We start from the raw sequence: 23,655 nt of genomic DNA on the forward strand, positions 1-23,655 counted from the left end.
CTGTTAGTTTGGTCAGCCTTCACCTTTAACAACATCCCTTGATCCATAACCGTGCTGCTATTTCTTCAAAATGCATAAAAATAACTGAACATAAGCTGAGATAAACAAGAACTGGTGATTTTAAATAAAGTTTAAAAAAGACAAGTGTTTAAAAGGAGTTCTATCCTTGCTGTACAGCGACTTTTGCATCCTGTTGAAAACAATGAGGATGAGAAAGAGAAAAAATACACAGGGTGGAATTACACACAAACTGTATTGAAAAATTTGCCTCAAGGTGGAGTTTTAGTTCAACAAACCACCTGTTGGACATCCTGTGCTGTTCTCATATGACAACACCACAGGACTTTGAGATTACGAGAATGGGACTTGATATACCGCCTTTGTATGTGACTTGCCCAGAGTCACAAGGAGCTGCAGTGGGAATTGAACTCACCAAGCCTGCTGCACTAACAGTATACTGCTACTCAGCAGCCATGTTTGAACTAAGGAGAGCCAGATCATCCAACAATAGTGGTGGGAGAGAGAAGCCTGAAAGAGGAGGTGATCTGGACAGACTAGGTAAGGGGGCATGTGTTGTGGGGTAAACAAAGAGAGCTATAAATGTGAGGAGGGGCAGTGCTGATGGAGGAGAATTCTGGATTTCATGTATGTCCACTTAGCAATCTGCAGAGCCCAAGAGAACTGTTACTGAAAGAAATCAACACTGCCTGCAACTCAAGAGCTCCCTCCCCTCAGACTCAGTGGATTACTTGCCTTAATTGCTAAAAACCAAAATCCCTAACTATGATACATTATTCTATACTCCCGTGAAAAATAGAAAGAGGTAAAAACCAGATTCACCAGATCATCCAGATATGCCGGATCCTCCGGGGGGGGGGGGGGGGGGGGGGGGGGGAATCTACATCAAAAAAAACCTTTCCAACTTTCATTAAAACCATTTTAATTTAGAAGTTTAGTTACTTTTCAGAAAGTGGTTACTGTATGAACTGGATATAATGTTCAAACCAGAATTCTAAGATATTATGCAATAAAAACTTTTTGTGAACCATGACAGTGAAAAGGGTTGTTGAAAAGGTCTGGATAAAACGACCCCATTCAAAGGTCTGCTACAAGTTTCACTTCTTGGAGATTCTTGTAATAAATGATACACACTTTCCTAGTCGTATCCATCTTAAAGGAAAAAATTGCTTTCATTCATAAGTTTTGTATGTCTCATCCAAGGGGGTAGCTACGAACTAACCCCTCGTTTACTAAAGCTTGGATCGAGTTATCTACAGAAAGACCCATTTTATTCCTATCAGCACTTCTGCAGATAACTCTAGCTAAGGTTTAGTAAACAACCCCCTAAGGAAGTTCCAAAACCAAGACTGGGTGGAGGGGGGAAGCCACCACAAGGCCCTGCAGCCATTAACTGCTATGATCTTTAATAATCAGAACACACAACTTAAAATGCGGCAGGTAATTTATTTCAAATGACACGCCGACACTCTCAAACATTTGTCTTAGAAAAATGAAGATTGCGTGTTTGAAAGCATTTTAGGTTTTTTTTTTTTGTAAGTAATAGGACCTGCGTTATATACACATGGCTTCATATCTGAACAAACCAGAATCTTTAATGCAAGTTTCCATGATGCGATATCACATCATCTGTTCACAGAGCAAAGAACTGGAAAGAAAGATGTCAGCAAGAAACTGTGCCCAAAACATTTAGGCCATCCCTTGAATACAGAAATCAATCTATTCATATAACTACAAAATACAAGAGGAAAAAGTAGAATTATTTAAAATACAAGCATCCAGAAGAAAGCAATTTCACAGGAGCTAATGCTTCACCCACAAGTTGTAGAAAGCAGACTCTACAACACACTTGAATTGGAATAATCCCCCAGTTTATGTGAAACGTTAGGAACCCGCTCCCTGCAGAGAGTCCTTGCGGCGGCCTCTGCATCAGTTTTTTTTCCTTTCTTCCAATTATCCGACGCAGTCTCCCCGATACTTGGTCTTAGAGGACGTGTGGCTCTCCGCTGCTTGGAGTGTTGGCGGGGCGGCCTCCGCGCAAGTATTTACGACCTACAAGCAGCAGTCTCCGCGCTCCTTAGTCTTTGAGAATTTGTTGTTCTCCGCTCCTTTCGCGTCCCCCAGCAGCAGCGGCCTCCCCGTTACTTGGTCTTAGAGGACTTATGGCTCTCTGTTTTCTTGGGCAGCAGAACAGCCTGGATGTTGGGCAGGACACCTCCCTGGGCAATAGTAACTTTGCCCAGCAGCTTGTTGAGCTCCTCGTCGTTGCGGATGGCGAGCTGCAGGTGGCGGGGAATGATGCGCGTCTTCTTGTTGTCTCGCGCTGCGTTGCCCGCCAGCTCCAGGATCTCGGCAGTCAGGTACTCCAGCACCGCTGCCAAGTACACGGGGGCCCCGGCCCCCACGCGCTCCGCATAATTCCCCTTGCGTAACAGCCGGTGCACGCGCCCCACGGGAAACTGCAAGCCGGCCCGCGAAGAGCGAGATTTAGCTTTAGCGCGAGCTTTACCACCCTGCTTCCCGCGGCCAGACATAATTATACCTGTCTCCCCTGTTCTAAGAACGGAAGATGGCTGCTCTCTCTGCTGTGATGACGCACTTCTTTTCCTACCACGTCCTCGTGCGCACAACGCCTGTACGCTGACAGGCCAGAGAGCCAATAAGAGGAAGACCTGTGAATAAACAGGAGACAGACGGTACGAGCCCAAGGAGGTTGAAGAAAACAGGAGATGGGGTGTTCCTATGTAGTCCATCATACGAGCTGAAGCTAGTAGGCGGAGTTTAGTTCACCCAAAAACAATAGCAAAAGATTATTAAAAATGAATGCTTGGTCCATCTGTAAAAAGTCTAAAGCTATTCCAGTTGGATAGGCAGTGCCTTAACAGATTGGAGAACAAAAGATTTTTTTTTTTCATTTTTTTACTTATTTGACAGCTTTTTCATTTATTTTGAAAGCTTCCCATCGCGACAATAAATATAATTAAATAAAAATTGAATATCACTAAAACAACTTAAATATTATTATAGCTGCTATAAACAGCAGTTATAACCTCTGTATTTTGTGCTCATTTTTCTACACTGTTCTATACAGTACAGATGGCGAGATTTCAGTGAGGATAGCCTGGTTTTTGATGGGTTCATTACTACTACTAATCATAACTGTTGTAACCTGCCTTAGGAAGCCTGGTGTTATAAAGATGGAATATACTGAAATTAAATGGAAGTAAAATTAAACGCTCCTTTCATGGGGGCACATGGAATCACATTTGCATCTGTTTTGTACAAGTTTACATTTTAAATACACAAATGGATTATTCAGTTTTGAGCATATTTCATAGTAACGTAGTAACATAGTAGATGATGGCAGAAAAAGACCTGCACTGTCCATCCAGTCTGCCCAACAAGATAACTCATATTTGCTGCTTTTTGTGTATACCCTTTTTTGATTTGTACCTATGCTCAGGGTTGCCAGATGGAAAATTTTTTTCCCACCCAATCCAGCCCAAAACCCGCCCAAAATCCGCCCAAACTGAAACCCCGCCCCTGACACCCCCACCCCCGCGTCATCACCCCCGCCGTCATCGGCCCCGCCTCCCCCGTCACCGGCCCCGCCCCCCTCATCATCGGCCCCGCCTCCCCCGTCACCGGCCCCGCCCAGAACGTCACTAACCCCGCCCAAAACGTCACTAACCCCGCCCCCCGCGGCCAAAAAAAACCGCGGAAAAGAAGAAAAAGAAGCCCAAAAAACCTCGACCCGCCGCGGGCAAAAATTTCCCGCGGCAGGTCGCGGAAAACCGCCCAATTGGGCGGGAAAACCGCCCACCTGGCAACACTGCCTATGCTCTTCAGGGCACAGACCGTATAAGTCTGCCCTGCACTATCCCCGCCTCCCAACCACCAGCCCCACCTCCCAACCACCGGCTCTGGCACAGACCGTACAAGTCTGCCCAGCCCTATCCCCGCCTCCCAACCACCAGTCCCGCTTCCCACCACCGGCTCTGGCACAGACCGTATAAGTCTGCCCAGCCCTATCCCCGCCTCCAACCCAACCAGCACTATCCTCACCACCCCAGCCCTGCCTCCCAACCCCGGCTCTGGCACAGACCGTACAAGTCTGTCTAGCACTATCCCCGCCTCCCAACCACCAGTCCAGCTTCCCACCACTGGCTCTGGCACAGACCGTATAAGTCTGCCCAGCCCTATCCCCACCTCCCAACCACCAGTCCCCGCCTCCCGATCTTGACTAAGCTCCTGAGGATCCATTCCTTCGGCACAGGATTCCTTTATGCTTATCCCACGCATGTTTGAATTCCGTTACCGTTTTCATTTCCACCACCTCCCACGGGAGGGCATTTCAGGGACGAGTGGTTTTATAAGTCAAAATAAAAATAAAAATAAATATTTTGTTTCATGTGGAACTCTCATTTATTTAAACACAACTACATGGCCTTAAAGCCCTTAATGCAGACCTTTGGTTTTCTTATATTGTGCCAAAACTGAAGACTCATTTCTATCTGGTTGATAATAAAAGGCGCTCACTGTAAACACTATCCACCCTAAAAGGTTGTTTTCTGGATGTACATGAGGAATTGTGATATATTGAATAAATAAGTGTATGTTTGTGTCCCTAGTCATGCATCCAAAGGTTATATAATCCTTTCAAGATAGCCAGTTAATCGTTTAACTTATTAGTGGAACATAACCATAGAGGCATGGTATGGTCGCATTTTCAATCTGGTAATACTAGGGCCCAGCTAAGGAACAGTTTATTTTGAGTTAGTCTTCACTGGACAAAACTTGCTTTCATTGTGCCATCTCCAGCTGGATAGGCAGTGTCTTAAAAGGTGGAGGATAAAGGATTTTTTTTTTTACATTTATATCCCATATTAGCCCAAGCAAACTCGGGTTCAATGTGGCTTACATTTGAAAACACAGTGAGACTGAATAATAGAATTCAGTTATATTCTATTGCAGAGCTGCCAAGTCTCCCGCATTCAGCGGGTGTCACGTCTGTGGCCATGACCCCTCTCAGACTCACCTTAGGTCCTGTGGTCAGCTTCTGAGCTGGCTTCGGTCTGTTCTTTGTGAGTTAGTTCTGTCTCTGTGTGCTGGCTTCAGTGGATTGTCTGTGTGCTGTTTCCCATTCCAGATTTCAGCCTAGTCCAGTCCGGATCTTCCAGACTGCCAGACCTGCTTGTTTTGTTTGAACCTGCACAGCACCCTTAGTGTCCTGGTGATTGCTGCATCTGAGTCTCAGCTGCTGCTGGGCTTATTAGCCATTTTGAAACCTTTCTGCTTGGCCTTTGCATCGTCTAAGGCCCTGGTATGTTGGTGCTTGCTGCACTTCTGCCCAGTCCAGTTTATAGTTTGTATTCTTGCCTGATTCTAGCTTAGTCTTTATAAGTACATAAGTAATGCCATACTGGGAAAAGACCAAGGGTCCATCGAGCCCAGCATCCTGTCCACGACAGCGGCCAATCCAGGCCAAGGGCACCTGGCAAGCTTCCCAAACGTACAAACATTCTATACATGTTATTCCTGGAATTTTGGAGTTTTCCAAGTCCGTTTAGTAGTGGTTTATGGACTTGTCCTTTAGGAAACTGTCCAACCCCTTTTTAAACTCTGCTAAGCTAACCGCCTTCACCACTTTCTCCGGCAATGAATTCCAGAGTTTAATTACACGTTGGGTGAAGAAAACTTTTCTCCGATTTGTTTTAAATTTACTACACTGTAGTTTCATCGCATGCCCCCTAGTCCTAGTATTTTTGGAAAGCGTGAACAGACGCTTCACATCCACCTGTTCCACTCCACTCATTATTTTATATACCTCTATCATGTCTCCCCTCAGCCGTCTCTTCTCCAAGCTGTATAGCCCTAGCCTCCTTAGTCTTTCTTCATAGGGAAGTCGTCCCATCCCCGCTAGTCTTTGTGTAGCTTTGAGTCCTGTACTGCTTGTGTTCTGTATTGCTTGTTTCCCAGTCTTGCTCTTGTTTGTATGTCTTTGTCTAGTGCTAGGTTGTCTGTGTTTTTTCCCGTTTCAGTGGCTGCTTGCAGCTTTCAGTTCTGTCTCTTGTCTACCAGTGTTTGTTCCCTGTTTCAGTGGCTGCTTGCAGCTTTCAGATCTGTCCCTTGTCTGTCTGAGAGTCCTAGTCTAGTTTTCTGCCTAGCCTCCCTGTGTGCCTTGCTGTCCCTGTATGTTCCTTTCCTCTCTGACCCTCAGTCCTGGTTCAGCCTAGTGGGTATCCAGTCCTGCCTTGCCCAGTAAGTCCTGCCGGCCACCTGCAGCCAGGAGCTCAACTCCTGGTGAAAAGTGGCCAAGTGCAGGTGAAGTTTAAGGGTACCTGCTCTGCTTAAGTTCTGCCTGTTCCAGCTGGTTTTGCTTCTGCTGCAACCCCAGTCCGGGGTTCCAGTCCTGTTCTGCCTAGTCTCCGGTGTGGGGTGGTTTTGCCTGCCACTGCCGCTCCTCGGCAGTGACCCAAGGGCTTACAAGCCCAGGTTCCAGCTTTGAAAACGTGACAGCGGGAGACTCCCACTTTGGCAGGTCATCTCCCACACTCCCGCCAAAGCGGGAAAGTCTCCCGCTGAGATACGGCGTCGGCAGCTCTCCCTTCCACCCTGTATTAATTTTCTGGCCACTGCTGCTGCTTCTCTTCAGCAGCAGCATCCGTGACAAAAAAAAAGAGCGAACAAAAATATTAAGAAAGCAAGAGCGGGGCCACAACAGCCTTCAAGCGTGGGCTGTCGGCTCTGCAGCTGATCCTTTCCCCTCTCTCTGCCCCTGGAGGAGTAGGAACTTGACATTGACTTCCTGCTCCGCTCCAGGGACAGAGAGAGGAGAGAGGAGCGGCTACAGTGCCAAAAGCCCATGCTTGAAGGCTGCTGCGGCCCCGCACTTGCTTTTTAAAATTGTTTTGTTAGCTTTTTTTTTTCACGGCTGCTGCTGCTCAACAAGAGAAGCAGCAGTGGCCAGGAAATTATTATCAGGTGGAAGGGGGAGTTTGAGGCAGGTAGAATGGAGAGAGTGGAAAGACGGGGAGAGAAGGAGGAGATATGGAGAAGGGCTGGAGAAAGAGAGAAGCTGTAGAAGATGAGAAAGGGGGCGGTCCTGGCTGAGAGCAGAAAGAGGGAAGATGCTGGAAGGAAGGGTTGGGAGAGAAACAGGAGAGACATTGAAGGATGGGGAGAGAGAGGGGGAGACATGATCATTGGGAAAGGGTAGAGAGAGAGACACACTGGATGGAAGAGAGGGGGTAGACAGAAGGATAAGGAGAGAAAGAGGGAAGACGGAAAGATGGGAAGAGAAAGAGGGATAATGGATGGAAGGATGGGGAGGAAAGACGCTAGATAGAAGGATAGGGAGAGAAAGAGGGGAGATGGATGAAAGGATGCAGAGAGAAAGGGAGAGACTGGAAGGATGTGGAGAGAGAGAGAGGGGGGGGACACTGAACAGAAAAGGGTAGAGAGATAGACACTAGATAGACGGAGGGAAGAGAGAGACACACACACACTAGATGGAAGGATCAGGAGAGAGGGTAAATGGGTGGAAGGATGGGGAGAGAAAGAGGGAAGACGCTGGATGGAAGGGTAAGGAGAAAAAGGAGATGCTGGATGAAAGGATGCAGAAAGAAAGAGAGGAGACACGTGATGGGGAGAGAAAGAGGGGAGCTGCTGGATGGAAAGGGGGAGAAGACAGAGTAGTGAAAGACTGGAGAATAAGAGGAAGGGGCATGTGGAGAACAAGGGTGAGGAAAAGATGAAAAGCCATAGGTGATGAATGGACAGGAAAGCCTGGCAAGAGAAAGATGAAGGAAAGCAGAATCAAGAGACTGAGAGCAACACAATTAGAAAAAGTAAAATAGCCAGACAACAAAGGTAAATAAAATAATTTTATTTTTAATTTATGATAAAGTAGTGTGTTAGCTGTGTTACCAAACTTTAATAAATGCAAATAAAACATACAATAGAAAATAAGGTGATACCTTCACTGATTTTAAAACATTTTTGATTAGCTTTCAGAGACCAACACTTCCTGCCTCAGGTCAGGAGAGGATACCATAATAGCATTATACTGACCTGAGGCAGGAGGTTTTGGCCTCTGAAAGCTAATTGAAAAGGGTATTAGGCTATTAAATAAAATATTTTCTGAAATGGCTGTGGGATAGAGGTGTGTCAGGGGGAGGAGCCATGCAGAGTGGGTGGAGCCAGTGCAAAGTGGGTGGGGCTGGGAGTGTACTAAAATCTCCATCTCAAAAATTGGGACCCCTTGGCAGCTCTGCTACTGGCTGGGTGGCTGGGTTCTGTATAATTATACTACAGCAAGAGGCCCTCACTGGCCTCCTGCAGCTGAGGGCCCAACCCTTGGTGAATGTTAGTCATCGCAGGTGAAGATTCCATATCTATTGGCGATAGATTGCAACACATTGCCCTCCATACATCAATAACTTGAACATTTACCATCATCTCTAAATTTTTATTGTTAGTTTTTGTACTTTTTTTGTTCCATATACTTAACCATTGTTATTTGATCATGTGTTCGTAAAAATTACCAATCTGTCTCGCACATTATGCAAGCCAGAAGTGGGGATATATTATGCAGATCCCAATTCCTAGTATTAAGAGGGTTGCAGTTGAAGCTCTGACCCCTACCAATCAGGAGATATAATTTCATATATACTATTGCTATTTATGTAAATTGACTTTTCATTATTGAACCCTTATGGTTTCGCTTTTGCTTTTGCACTTAATTAGCACTGTTTTCTCCATGTTTACATTGTCTTTCATTTCTCTTGACATTTATTCAATTCACACTGATTATGCCCACCAAGATATAGCAATGTAACATTCAGGCATACAGTCATCTTGATGGACAGATTATGATGGTGCCTGCCTAGAATAAAGACATGGAAAGATCCAAGTTTGTACACCATAAGTACGTCTTCAAGATCTATCCAGGCCCAAATGATGTTAGATCCCCTAAGGTTGTGGCAATAATCTTTACGAGTTTTGGGTCCATGTGAAAGAACCAGATGTTACCAGCCTAACCATCTCAAGACCGACCACTTCCTTCAGCAGGCCAGCTTGAAAATCCAGCCCTGTTAGATCTTCCAGATCTCCGTCCAGATTCTTCAGCGCTTCCACCGCCTCAACCATGATCGATGAAAGAGAATTTAGAACTGATACTTAATTTGAGAATTACTGTTGCTGTTTATGGACATTATAGATTCATATTTTGTTTTATTTTCAGTTTAGCAGCAATCCTGTCTATATATTGAAAAGGTTTTATTTTTATTTTCCTATTATTTCCTTTATTGTTCTAATTGTTTTTCTAAGAGTTTCCCTGTTATTTCTGTTTATGTAATTTAAAATTGAAGTTGATATTGCTCAGATACAAGGGTAACATCAAACCCTAATACTGGCTATGATATCATAATGTAGGTATAAACCCTGTTAGTATCAACCTGTTATGCAATTGTTTAACTTTGGTGTAGGCTTACTTAAGCTTACTTAAGCTGCATGTCTTTCTGTAGGTTTGACTAAGCTCCAAGTGGGGTAACGGATATGTAAAATGCTTCCCATACTTCCAGGTCATTATGCATATGTCAAGATCCATGCATGACCTTTGTTAATATAAATTTTCCTAGGATTGACCCTTTTTGCTGTATAAGACAACCTCATACTTATTTAAGGATTCTGAATTCCTACAACCTAAAACAGCCTGCAATCAGAGTACTAACCATATATTTGTTGAGCCCATAACAATGCTTAATCAAAACCACTATTCCTTCCCAAGACCACTGAGATAGATACATTAGATTATCTCCCCATGCACTATGCAACAGATACAATAGAAGCCATAGAAAGACCTGAAAGTGTTTATTAGTACGATCCACCTTAAATTGCTATTACCCATATACCTATACTTCATGAGATTTTGCAGATGAACTCATGGATTTGTCCCATTCATAAAACCTTTCTCACTACAGGTTTGAGTAAGTCTCAAGAGAGATGACATCAGGATTAAGCCCAAGGGGTTGGGTAATATAAAGGGAATTCCATATGCCCAAAAATATACCACCTAAGAATGAAGTTTCCTGTCTTGCATAATATCTGCTAGCAATCCATAAGAGCAAAACTCACTCTCGTTTGATAGTTTGGCACCTTCTGGAATAGATAGTGACAAACTAGTTTTGTGTCACCCCTCCTCAGAGGGGGTGACAAGTGGGGAATGTATAATTATACTACAGCAAGAGGCCCTCACTGGATGCCCACCGGAAGGGTGGAAGGCCAGATTTTAGGACTCAGGCTGTAAAAATACCAGCTAGGTTTAAAAATCTATGACTGGCTGAGCAAGGACTTGCTTTTCCTGCAAGTTAATATGTGTTCTACCCTAAGATCTATCCACTGGAATAGTGGTAGGCTAAGCTACATAGCTTATCCACTGGAATAGTGGTAGGCCAAGCTACATAGCTTTGAAACCTGGTGCAACTTCCAAATTGAGTGTAACACACATGATGTAGAAATTAAAGACAGAATTGATAAGAAGTTTGGTTCATAACACGGAGTCTGTCCTTATAAGATGGCACTCAGATTACAAGATGATATGAACCTAATATATCCAAATTTAGATATCTTCATAAAAAAGTTGTTTTGTTCATGTTTTGATGTTTAGATGTCCGTATCTAGGGAGATGTTCATGTTTTGATGTTTGGATGTCCGTATCTAAGGAAGTGTTTACAAAAAGGGAAATTGCACAACAGGTTGCAATACTAAAACGGAAGAGCACCTGGCCGGAGGTCATGACTCATAGATTAAGCAATATTAGAGAAAAAAAATCCCTCTCCATAGACTTGTATAGTGACCAAATTGTATAAAAGCAGGGTGCATGCAAGCCCTCGGGAGAACTTTTCTCCAACGCCTCGGAAGCAGCAGAGCTCCGGTCAGCTGAATCCAGAATTGGTCTGATGAATGTATCTGATTAAAGTCTGATTTGTAAATAAACTCCTCATTCCAAATGATGATTTGTGGGCTTCACTTAATGATGAAAGGCTGTAAGTACAAATGCTTTTGCTACATCAGATTGAGGTCACTCTAGCCTTCTTGGGGGGCTCGGGACCCCTCAATTCTCAACAGTTCACAGCAGGCTCTAAAACTTAGATTAAATAATACACTTTTTGCTTATTTACAACACAAACTTTTACTGACTTCTGCTTAGTCTGCGTTTTTAGAAGTGCCCCCTAGGGTGCCCGGTTGCTGTCCTGACATGTCAGGGGGACCAGTGCACTACAAATGCTGGCTCCTCCCATGACCAAATGCCTTGGATTTCGTTGGGTTTGAGATGGCCGGCATTTTTTTCCATTATCGCTGAAAAACAAACCCGGCGATCTCAAACCCAGCGAACTCTGGCATTTGGCCGGGCTAAACCGTATTATAAAAAAAAAAAGATGGCCGGCCATCTTTTTCGAAAATACGGTTCCGGCCAGCTGTTGCGCCGCTGCCAAAATAGATTGCCGGCGACACTCAATTATGCCTCTCAAAGTCAACATGGATTTAGTGAAGGGAAATCTTGCCTCACCAATCTACTACTTTGTATCAGGTGTTCAGCGTTGCATGCGTCTGCTGGCGCTATACAAATGCTAATATTAATAATAATACATTTCTTTGAAGGGGTGAACAAACATGTGGATAAAGGTGAGCTGGTTGATATTGTGTATCTGGATTTTCAGAAGGCGTTTGACAAAGTACCTCATGAAAGACTCCAGAGGAAATTGGAGAGTCATGGGGTAGGAGCTAGTGTTCTATTGTGGATTTACAAACTCAGGTACTCATATACCGAAGGAGCGTATTCTATCTTGTAACAGAATTTTTCCTGTTGAGTACAATTCTAAAGCTTGGGGGGGGGGGGGGGGGTAATTCTTGATTCTCAAATGACATGAATTGCAAATAAATCAGCTTTGGAGAAAATCAATGTTCAAACTGAAACAGTTAAGATTGTTCAAAATACGATCTGACCAATCTGCCTTTACTATACTAGTTCAGATGCTGGTGTTGACACACTTAAATTATTGTAATGTATTGTATCTAGGTTTATCAGTCAAGCTATTAAGAAAGCTTCAGCTCATTCAAAACACTGCCTAGACTCATTTTTAAATAGAGAACATTTGACAGTGTTTCATTTCATATAGCAACTTTCCATTGGCTTCCAGTTCAAGAGAGAATATTATTCAAATCTGTCTCTATGATATTTCAGGCTATTTATGGCCTTACATCTGGTCTGATAATGAATTTAATTTCTGTACCATTATTTAGATCTTCTTATTGTTTGCAAAATTTGGTGGTTCTTTGGCTTCCAGTAACAGCAATTCCCCTTTCTTTCCCAGCTTTCGGACATCTGCAACAAAATCTTTATCAAGCTGCTCAGATTGTGTCAGAGGTCTATAGACAACACCCATGTGGACAGGGGTTCCATCTTCTCTTTTCAAGGCAATCCATATTGCTTCTTCTTTTCCTTAGAGACCTTGCATTTGTTGCTTTTATATTATTTCTCACGTATAGAGCTACTCCTCCACCTTTTTGACCATCTGTATCCTTCCTAAATAGATTATAGCCCGGTATTTTTGTGTCCCATTCATGGGAATCATTGAACCAAGTCTCCGTGATAGCGACTACATTTAAGTCTGCTCCTGCCATCAGAGCTATCTGTTTATCTCTGCCTATCTGCACTGGGCACTATTGTAAAACTCCCTAGATATTAATTAAATTATAGATAATGTTCCAATGCTAATCCAATGTGCTTATTTCTACATATTCAAGTGGACTAAAAAGGTAATCTTTATTGTTTGTGTTTGTGTCAGTTTTTTTAGAACTCATGTGCCAATGCAGAAAGTTGCCATTAGAGCCACTGAGTGCACAGTTTCTAACGTGAGCTTTCCATAAAAATTTACTGATGAGATGCAGTAACGAATGACCATGAAAATTACTGCCACCTTAAAAAGTATTTACTGTCATCCCCCCCCCCCCAAAAAAAAAAAAATAGTGCACACTGTTATAACTCACTATAAGATGTCCCCTTTCCTGTCATTGCATGAGTGATGACTGGTTCACACACTGACAGGAAGGTTGATGTTATAGAAAAAATAATAATGTTGCAATGCAAAGGTCATCTCCACCCTTTATCCAAAATCCCCCAAACTCTTCTGAATTAAACATTTTCTATCATTTGATCCCCTTACCCCCTGAGATGATCCTGATCCTCTGAGCCTCTCATCACACAAACAAATATCCCTAGTGTTTACTGGCACCCCTGACCTTCCAAAGAAATATCCTTGCTGTCTAGTGGCACCCCAATCCCCTAAAGAAATATCTCTGGTGTCTAGTGGCACCCCTAACGCCTCCCCAGATTCCCTATGAGGAAAGGCTACAGTGGTTGGGGTACTTCAGCTTGGAGAAGAGATGGCTGAAAGGAGAAATGATAGCGGTGTATAAAATAATGAGTGGAATGGAATGGGTAGACATGAATCGCTTGTTTACTCTTTTCAAAAATACTAGGACTAGAGGGCATGCAATAAAGCGTCTACGTAGTAAATTTAAAACAAACCGGAGCCAATATTTCTTCACTCAACATGTAATTAAACTCTGGAATTCATTTCCAGGGAATTTAGTAAAAGCAGTTAGTTTAATAGAGTTTAAAAAAGGTTTGGATAATTTCCTAATAGAAAAGTTCATAAGCCATTATTAAGAAGGACTTAGGAGAATCCACTGCTTATTTCTAGGGACTTGACATATACCGGGATTAGAATCTAATGTTGAGATCTTGAAGTGCAGGATGTTTAAAACCACAGCATGATCTAAGAACGACAGAGGCGTGTGGCTTTCATCAAACATCAAACATTAAGATAAGTTGATTTTTCCTGCACCTAGTTTAAAGCTCTTTGAATGTCGATAGTGCACTTAAAAAAACTTATAAAATGTTTTTTTTTAATTATTTCACTGGGATATTTGTTATTTGAAAATATAAAGATTTTAAGAGACACTGATTAAGCATAGTTGTGCACTATCGGAGGTTGGGGGCTGTCTATGATTATAAAGTGTCACAAAAGCGTATGCTTTGATGTAGCACGTGACAACAGTGCCTATGTAACAGTATGAGACGTCCCTTTATTAAACAACAGACTGTTCATTGAGCTTGTTTTGCTCCATCCACCATTGGTTGTGTATGTTTCAAAAAGATTAGGTTGGCGTGGTGCCATTTTTTCTAGTTTTTGATTATTTCTAGGATAAGCAGCATAAAATCTGTTTAACTGTTCTGGGATCTTGACAGGTACTTGTGACCTGGATTGGCCATTGTTGGAAACAGGATAATGGGCTTGATGGACTTTTGGTCTGTCCCAGTATGGCAACGCTTATGTTCTTATGTTCAAGAGGCAGGAACAATGCTTACTCACTCCTGCCTCTGCATCGCCAACTTGGATAATAGTGGCACCTGACCCTGCACAGTGCATCCTTAGATGCACTGCATAGGTTCAGTCTGCCAAATCCTTATTTGGCCAATCAGGGCAGAGACTACCAAATAATAGAAAAATGTCCTTATTTGGCAGACTACTACTACTACTTAACATTTCTAAAGCGCTACTAGGGTTACGCAGCGCTGTACAATTTAACATAGAGGGACAGTCCCTGCTCAAGGAGCTTACAATCTAAAAGACAAGTGAACAGTCAGTCCGAAAGGGGCAGTCTGGATTACTGAACGGTAAGAGTTAAGTGCCGAACGCAGCATTGAAGAGGTGGGCTTTAAGCAAAGACTTGAAGATGGGCAGGGAGGGGGCTTGGCGTAAGGGCTCAGGAAGGTTGTTCCAAGCATAGGGTGAGGCGAGGCAGAATGAGCGGAGCCTGGAGTTGGCGGTGGTGGAGAAGGGTACTGAGAGGAGGGATTTGTCCTGTGAACGGAGGTTTTGGGTGGGAACGTAAGGGGAGATGAGGGTAGAAAGGTAGTGAGGGGCAGCAGACTGAGTGCATTTGTAGGTAAGAAGGAGAAGCTTGAATTGAATGCGGTATCTGATTGGAAGCCAGTGAAGTGACCTGAGGAGAGGGGTGATATGAGTATATCGGTTCTGGAGGAATATAAGACGTGCAGCAGAGTTCTGAACAGATTGAAGGGGGGATAGATGGCTAAGTGGGAGGCCGGTGAAGAGTAAGTTGCAGTAGTCAAGGCGAGAGGTAATGAGAGCGTGGACGAGAGTTCGGGTGGTGTGTTCGGAGAGGAAAGGGCGAATTTTGCTGATGTTAAAGAGGAAGACTGTCCCCATGCGGTGTGTGACTGAATGAGGAGTTGCAAGGGGTGGGGGTCAGGGGTGTCGCCAGAGTTTGCAGCCGACCCATGATCAGAGCCCTCGAGCGCCTGAAACAGCGCACTCGAGGGCTCTCAGCGCAAGTAGCATGCAAATGCATGCTAAACAGGGCTTCTAGCGCAATTAGCTTGCAAATGCATGCTAATTGGCGCTTAACGCATTCATCCCCAATGATCAGCGACCAGCGCGCCAAAGATTGGGTCGCTGGCCGCAGCAAAATCAACGCCAGCTCCGAGCTGGCGTTAGATTTTGCGGATCATTGGGGAGGAATGGTGAGCCCTGTCCAGCATGCAGTTGCATGCTAGCAGGCCCCCGTTCCCCCCCCAAGGCCACAGCATACGGGACTGGAGGTCTGGTGGACCTCCGTTCCCCCCCCCCCTGACGATCCGACCCTCCCCCGAACCCCCCCGAAATCTTCGTGGCCGCCTCCGGCCAAGCGTTGTCCCACCCTCCCACCAGTGCTGGGGGGGGATGGAGGTTCAGTGGGCCTCCAGCCCCCCAAACCCCAAGAAATCCTTGTGGCCGCCTCCGGCCAAGGGCTGTAATCTATCGACGAGGGGGGTGGGGCTGGAGGCCCACCCCAACTCCTCCCCCCCCGCGTTCTCAACAAATCCCTGGTGGTCCGTGGTGACATGTAAACCCAACCTCCTCCCTTCCTCCCGGCCCCCCTACCTTTTGTTGGAGGAGGGACGCAGCCTGCATGCCGCCCTCCTCTTCCTTTCGACGCCGCTTCAAAATGGCGGCGCACAGCCCGCCCATTGCATCCTGGGATGCGCTGGGTGGGGCTACATACCATGTAAGGGAATCGCTCCCTTATATGGTATGTAGCCCCGCCCAGCGCATCCCAGGATGCAATGGGCAGGGCTGGGCGCCGCCATTTTGAAGCGGCGTCGAAAGGAAGAGGAGGGAGGCATGCAGGCTGCGTCCCTCCTCCAACAAAGGTAGGGGGACCGGGAGGGAGGGAGGAGGGTGGGGTTACGTGTCACCACGGACCACCAGGGATTTGTGGAGAACGCCGGGGGGGGGGGAGGAGTTGGGGTGGGCTGGAGGTCCGGTGGACCTCTAGGCCCCACCCCCCCCGTCGATGGATCACAACGATTTCTGGGGGTTTGGGGAGCTGGAGACCCACCGATCCTCCAGCCCCCCCCCCCCCCGTCGCAGATGGGATAAGCCGGCAACCAAGTCCTCTGGGGGTTCGTGGGGGGGGGGGGCAGGAGAACCACCGGATCTCCAGCCCTCCGTGAACATGGGGGGGGGGGTCGTCGGGGGGACCGGAGGTCCACCGGAACTCCAGCCCCCCCCCATCGCTGGGTGGGAGGGTGGGAGTCGGTTTGGCCGCCGGCGGCGGCGGCCTCTTTGTTGGGGGATCGGCAGACCACTTTGACAGTTTTGGGCTTTTGACAGCCCAGACCTGTCAAAGAAGTGCGGGAGGATTGTGCTGAGCGCATGCTCGGGCGCAATTCTCCCGCACTTCAACATGATAATCAAAGATAATAGTGCTGCTTAGATTTGCATGCATTATCTTTGATCATCGATGCAGAAAAGCTCTGCGCTGTCCCGGTGCTATTTTTAGGGCGCTGTTTGGAACAGCGCAGGGCTTTTGATCATCTGGGCACAGGCTGTTTTCTGTATTCCTTTGGGAGTGTTGGGAGAGATCAGGTGCTTGGTAGGTGGGGGTGATGGTGGTGATGCGATTGGCTTTTTTGCCTTGATGTAAATGCTGCAGAAGGGTGAGCTAAGCTAACTATTCTATGCCTTCTCAGACTTGACATTCAGTTTCCTGCATTGTACTCAGTCATGTTCTTCTGCAGTAGTTATGTGGGTTTGGGAAGAATGACTTAATTGCTCTGTGGGACATGGCCCCTGGTGTCCCTGCCCTGCCCACTGTGCCAGACCAAGAAGAGAAGTTTGAGGGACAGAGAGTAATTTTGCCACCCCCACTTCCCTTGTACCCTGTGTGGTGGCTGCAATGCTTATACAGTCCTTGGTCAGGACTGGTAGTCAGAATAGCATGCTCTCTCCTTGGTTTAGTTTTCCATATTTGTCTCTCAATAGTCACTAAAAATAGAAACACTTGTAAAATACAACAGAAGTAATATTATTAGTAGCCTAGTAAAGATGGCTCATTCAACACAGGCTCCATAGCTCAGGGGTTAGAGCACTGGTCTTGTAAACCAGGGGTCGCGAGTTCAAATCTCGCTGGGGCCTTCCTTTTTTTTTGTTTAATTTATATTTCATAATCCTTTATAAATGGGTTTATAAAATGTTAAAATACAAAATTTTACCAGTATAGTGATTACATTACATAAATGACGAAAACAGGAAGAATATCTTTGTAGTGTATACGGTAGAACTCCCTGTGTTTTACTTTTTTCTCTGGGTGAGTCACCAGTACAAACCACGGTCTTTGTGCATAAGATAATTTCCACACGAAAGTGTCAGAGAAAACAAAGTTAAGCGTGTACAACTATATTATCTTTACTGAACCAGATTTCGCACTGATTGATACTGCATAACCTAACAAAGCTATGAGAATTGGGGAAAAAAATAGTGCGCATGCCCATATCGACCTGATGTGTTGCATTTAGCGCTGCTTGTAAGAAAGTGAAAGGTTTGGCGCTCTTTGAGCGTAAGGGACGTGCTCGAGACGTAAGAATCATGCGCCAGTAACTTTTTTTTTGTTTTTGCTGGGAATTTTCGGTGGATGGGTTGAAGAGTGAGATTTGAAAAAGAGGAGAGACGTGTCGTTGACAGATAGAGGAGTGTGGCTTTCTGAGCACCCTCTGCGTGACCGAGTGAAATGTACCAATACGAGGTGAGAATGATGAGAGCTGGTGCACACCGGAAGCGCTGAAGAAGAGGCAGAGCCAGGCAGGCCTGAGTGTGGGGGAGCAGTTGGATGTCTGGCCAGGGGAAAGGGGGGGGTGTTCAGGAGCCCTTCCTGGAGGGGACACATTGTAGTGCCATTGATGAAGGTACGAGCAAACATGGTATGCCATGGGAACGTTTTTATCTGGGAGTTTCTGTAGATGTGAGAAGGGGTCTCCACTTCCCCATCCCCGACTAGGCTGCATTCTGTAAAACTTTGTTTTCCAGCTACAGTGCCTCAATACCTCATCGGGTCTGCTTGATTCTTAGGTCCAAATGCTCTCAGTTAATTAAAGCAACAAAAAACCACCAGAGGTGGGCTTAACTCATATCATCTGGAAATCCATTACCTAGTAATCCTTATATTTAGAAAATGATTTAAAATCTTTAAAAATTACTCCTGGAGTATTATGTGCAAAAATGTTTTAATTCTGTATTTGGTTATTGAAAATTCTGCATTCTGGCTCCACTATAAATAATGTTACAAGAAATAATTTACATGGGGAATATTGCTCTAAAGCACTCGCTACTGTTTATAATTTAAGAGCAGGCGCTGTATTTATAAGTTTTAGGATATTAATTTCTCCTCCAATCACCAAAGGTGATAATTGCAATAAATTAAATAAATTAAGTATATATCTCTGTTGAAATGCAGTATTCTGTACTGCAAGATTTGAAAGCATGTACTCAGAGCATGGCACTAAGTTTAAAAGTGTCCATGCGCTATCAGTATAACCTTAACAGATACCATATGTGCTCAGAACACAAAGAGACTATATTTTTAGCTTCAGAAAAGGTTTATTTTAAAATACAATTGCAAACGAGAGGTAAGGGTCTTACAGAGAATCTGCACTTAAAGCCAGGTAGCAGGTCTAGATCAAAAAGTTATAACTCACAGAACAGTCTTTTTGTTACAGAGCATGCTGTGGTCCATTGAAGATTGATGAGCCATGAGGCAGAGGCAGGTGGACTGCAGGTCAGGTCCCAAGAGTGAGCATCAGGTTCCAAGAGAGAGCAGCAGGTCCCAAGCGAGCTCCACTATCTAGCTCTTCTTGATGTGTATTTTTTCAAAGCACTTAGACTTACAAACTTCCATAGCTTATAATGGTACTTTGTAAGTCTAAGTGCTTTGAAAATGAGCCCCCAGCCTGGTCACAACAAAAGTTTTAGATACTCACTGAGCATGGCGCAGGCCGGGACTGGACTTAACTCCAGTAGGCCCTGGGGTTTTTAAGCCACTCTTAATCTTTACTTTTCTTTGCTAGTCTGGAAGTAAATTAACTTCACTCTGTCTCAAAGAAATACTTTGATCTAGGTTTTATAAACCAAATACAAACTTTACTTGAACTCTGCAACAGTGTATGAATACAAACTTCATATACTCTGGAAGCAAAAAGTTCACTCCATAACAAGCAGTTCAAATTGTATTCACAATGTTTTATAGTGCCAGTTCAAGACTAGTGTAAATTTAATAGTCCATTTGTAAATCCTAAGGTATATCCATATTTACAACTTCTCCAAGTCCATTACCCATCCTTTTGGACAAAATAATCCAAGGCTGTGCTTGCAGCACTTTTGCAACAAGCTGTACCCACATAGAACCAGATCTCCCTGTCTGTCCTCTCTCTCCCAAAGGTACACTTCTTGGGGCTGTTGCCTTGGACACCAGAACAGGCTCTTCCCTGTCCCTGCTCCCAGGCTCTTTTCGTCTACCCAGAGCACTCCTTACACTCCCCACGGTTGATGCTTTTATGGGCAGAAACCTCCACTTAGTGTAGCCTTAGTTTGAGTCTATCCAGGATACTCCCTCTCTCCACACGGGCCCTGACAGGGGTAGAGGCAACCAAAGACCATGTGTTGTATATATCAACAGCTTTTATTAACTTCATACACCCCCCCTCCCCCCGAAAAAAAAAATCATTCAACAACCAGAATCATTTCCCTCAGCATTTCCCTCAGTTGAAAGATAGGAAGCAGAGAGTAGGATTGCGTGGCCAGTATTCTCAGTGGAGGAGGGTAGTTAGTGGGGTCCCGCAGGGGTCTGTGCTGGGTCCGTTGCTTTTTAATGTATTTATAATGACCTAGAGATGGGAATAACTAGTGAGGTAATTAAATTTGCCGATGACACAAAATTATTCAGGGTCGTCAAGTCGCAGGAGGAATGTGAACGATTACAGGAGGACCTTGCGAGACTGGGAGAATGGGCGTGCAAGTGGCAGATGAAGTTCAATGTTGACAAGTGCAAAGTGATGCATGTGGGTAAGAGGAACCCGAATTATAGCTACGTCTTGCAAGGTTCCGCGTTAGGAGTTACGGATCAAGAAAGGGATCTGGGTGTCGTCGTCGATGATACGCTGAAACCTTCTGCTCAGTGTGCTGCTGCGGCTAGGAAAGCGAATAGAATGTTGGGTGTTATTAGGAAGGGTATGGAGTCCAGGTGTGCGGATGTTATAATGCCGTTGTATCGCTCCATGGTGCGACCGCACCTGGAGTATTGTGTTCAGTACTGGTCTCCGTATCTCAAAAAAGATATAGTAGAATTGGAAAAGGTACAGCGAAGGGCGACGAAAATGATAGTGGGGATGGGACGACTTTCCTATGAAGAGAGGCTGAGAAGGCTAGGGCTTTTCAGCTTGGAGAAGAGACGGCTGAGGGGAGATATGATAGAAGTGTATAAAATAATGAGTGGAATGGATCGGGTGGATGTGAAGCGACTGTTCACGCTATCCAAAAATACTAGGACTAGGGGGCATGAGTTGAAGCTACAGTGTGGTAAATTTAAAACAAATTGGAGAAAATCTTTCTTCACCCAACGTGTAATTAGACTCTGGAATTCGTTGCCGGAGAACGTGGTACGGGCGGTTAGCTTGATGGAGTTTAAAAAGGGGTTAGATAGATTCCTAAAGGACAAGTCCATAGACCGCTATTAAATGGACTGGAAAAATTCCTCATTTTTAGGTATAACTTGTCTGGAATGTTTTTACGTTTGGGGAGCGTGCCAGGTGCCCTTGACCTGGATTGGCCACTGTCGGTGACAGGATGCTGGGCTAGATGGACCTTTGGTCTTTCCCAGTATGGCACTACTTATGTACTTATGTACTTATGTACTTATGTACTTATGTACACTTTCCCATGAACACTTCCCTTTGGGGCTGGACTTCATACTCTTCCTTTAGCTCTCTCGCTCCCTCTAGTAATTGCTTACAGGAACTCTCATCAGTTTTAATAACCCCCCCCCCCAAAAAAAAAATGGGGGATTATGTTTATATTTTGTGTGGGACATGTCCATCGTAAAGGCCTGGTTCCTCCCTGCCCCAGGTCTGACACCTATCCTTCTTGTTGCTAAGGCTAGAACTTCCCTACCGCTCTGCTCACCCACAGTCTCATTGTCCAGCTTAATTTGAAAACCTGCTTAGCTAGATCCCTCTCTTCCCTTAGGGGCTGAAGCAGAAAGCAAGCACTGGCTTAGCTGCGGGGTTATCGTAGGTTGAGTATGGGTTGTATATGCCGAGCAATGCAGAGTGGACTTGTGCTCATGTATTAACTTGTGTGGAAGACACTGCCACAGGTTATATTAAAATGTATGCTGATGAGCTAATTTAGGTATTCTGTGCTATGCAGAGAGTTTGATGCTCACTTTTTTGTGCAAGTGGGAGGAAGGCCCTTTCAAGATTTAAACCACTACTAATCATTTCTATAGTTCTCTTAGACGTATGCAGCGTTGTACACTGGAGATAAAGAGACAGTACAGTCCCTGTTCGACAGAACTTAAAATCTAATTAGGACAGACAAACAGGACAAATAAGAGATGAGGGAATGATAAAATATGGTTACTGAACAAGCGAGTGAGAGTTAGAAGTTAAAAGCAGCATCAAAAAGGTGGGCTTTTAGCCTAGTTTGAAGATGGCCAGTGATAGAGCGTGATGTACCGGTTCAGGAAGTCTATTCCAGGCATATGGAGCAGCAAGATAAAAAGGAACGGAGTCTGGAGTTAGCGGTGGAGGAGAATGGTGCAGATAAGAGAGATTTACCCAGTGAACGGAATTCCCGGGAAGGAGTGTATGGAGAGATAAGTGGAGAGGTACTGAGGAGCTGCGGAGTGAACGTACTTACTACCATATACCATGTAAAATTAGTTTATCTTGTTGGGCAGACTGGATGGATCGTACAGGTCTTTATCTGCCATCATTTACTATGTTATTTGTAAGTCAACAAGAGAGGAGTTTGAACTGCATGCAGAAATGGATAGGAAGCCAATGAAGTGACTTGAGGAGAGGGCTAATATGAGCATAGCGACACTGGCGGAGTATAAGTCGTGCAGCAGAATTTTGAACAGATTGAAGGAGAGAGAGAGATGGCTTAGTGCGAGACCTGTGAGAAGCAAGTTGTAATAGTCTAAGCAAGAGGTGTTAAAAAGTGTGGATAAAGGTTCTAGTATTGCTCAGAAAGTAAAGGACGAATTATGGTGATACTAGCCGTTGAGCCCGTTAAAATGGGCTACTATTGGAATGGGGGTTTTCCAAGGCCCCCCCCCCCCCCTGGAGTCGCCGCCACCCCTCCACCCGGCCTGGGCCCTCTGTTCGCTATTAATTCAACTTACATCGCTGCAGCACGCAGATCAGCTGAGCTCCCGTCGGCCTGGCCTTCCTTCTCTGCCTGTGTCCCGTCCTCGTTTGACGTACCGTCGGCGAGGGCGGGACACAGGCAGGGAAGGAAGGCCGACTGGAGCTCAGCTGATCTGCGTGCTGCGGCGATGTAAGTTGAATTAATTGCGATCAGAGGGTCCGGGCCAGGTGGAGGGGTGGTGGCGGCGGCAACTCGGTTGGGGGGGGGGGGTTTACCGGTAGCGGCGACCTCGGGGGGGGGGGGGGGGGAGAGCACAGTTTCCCTTTCTGTCCCGCCCCCGTCATCACGTATTGACGCGGGGGCGGGACAGAGAGGGAAGTCTCTACTGCGCATTTGCGAGTGAGTTCGGTCACTCGCCGTTTTATGTTTGATTGTAGAGAAACGACAGGTTTTAGCAGTCTGTTGAATATGTGCAGAGAAGGAGAGAGAGGAGTCGAAGATGTCCCGAGGTTACAAGCTGATGAGACAGGGAGGAGGAGTGTTATTCACAGAAAACCAAAAGTGAAAGCACAACGCTTATTTTTCTGTGTCTAAATATAAGCCTCACAAAAATTTTATGTGTAAGCAATCTTTGTGAGGCTCCTGTTTTAGGTGCAGAACAAGCATTGATGTGTGCTGAGACGTTCGGTGGATATGACATGTACATAAGTATTGCCATACTGGGACAGACCAAAGGTCCATCAAGGCCAGCATCTTGTTTCCAACCGTGGCCAATCCAGGTCACAAATACCTGGCAAGATCCCAAAAAGTACAAAACGTTTTATACTGATCCCAGAAATAGTGGATTTTCCCCAAGTCC

General features: G+C 45.1%; 2 protein-coding genes and 1 non-coding gene across 6 annotated transcripts in view; 2 read left to right on the top strand and 1 right to left on the bottom strand.

Moving 5' to 3' along the window:
• Positions 1–1,960: 1,960 nt before the first annotated feature.
• On the bottom strand, positions 1,961–2,628 carry LOC115481794 (histone H2A type 1-like). The gene has a single exon (XM_030221182.1). The coding sequence runs from the start codon at positions 2,550–2,552 to the stop codon at positions 2,160–2,162; it is 393 nt and encodes a 130-aa protein (XP_030077042.1). The 5' UTR covers positions 2,553–2,628; the 3' UTR covers positions 1,961–2,159.
• Positions 2,629–17,497: 14,869 nt separating this feature from the next.
• Positions 17,498–17,570, top strand: TRNAT-UGU. Its single transcript has one exon. It is a non-coding gene; the product is annotated as a tRNA-Thr (tRNA).
• Positions 17,571–17,974: 404 nt separating this feature from the next.
• Positions 17,975–23,655, top strand: part of PATL1 (PAT1 homolog 1, processing body mRNA decay factor) — a 292,622-nt gene continuing 286,941 nt past the window's right edge. For all 4 annotated transcript variants that reach the window (XR_003944007.1, XM_030221195.1, XM_030221217.1 and 1 more), the window contains exon 1: positions 17,975–18,177. Coding sequence is in view for 3 of the 4 variants with exons in the window: in XM_030221195.1 (XP_030077055.1) it covers positions 18,163–18,177 (15 nt within the window). In the remaining variant the exon portion in view is untranslated. The remainder of the gene's footprint in view (positions 18,178–23,655) is intronic.

This window comes from Microcaecilia unicolor, chromosome 1 (assembly GCF_901765095.1).
Source record: "Microcaecilia unicolor chromosome 1, aMicUni1.1, whole genome shotgun sequence".
NCBI classification, from domain to species: domain Eukaryota; kingdom Metazoa; phylum Chordata; class Amphibia; order Gymnophiona; family Siphonopidae; genus Microcaecilia; species Microcaecilia unicolor.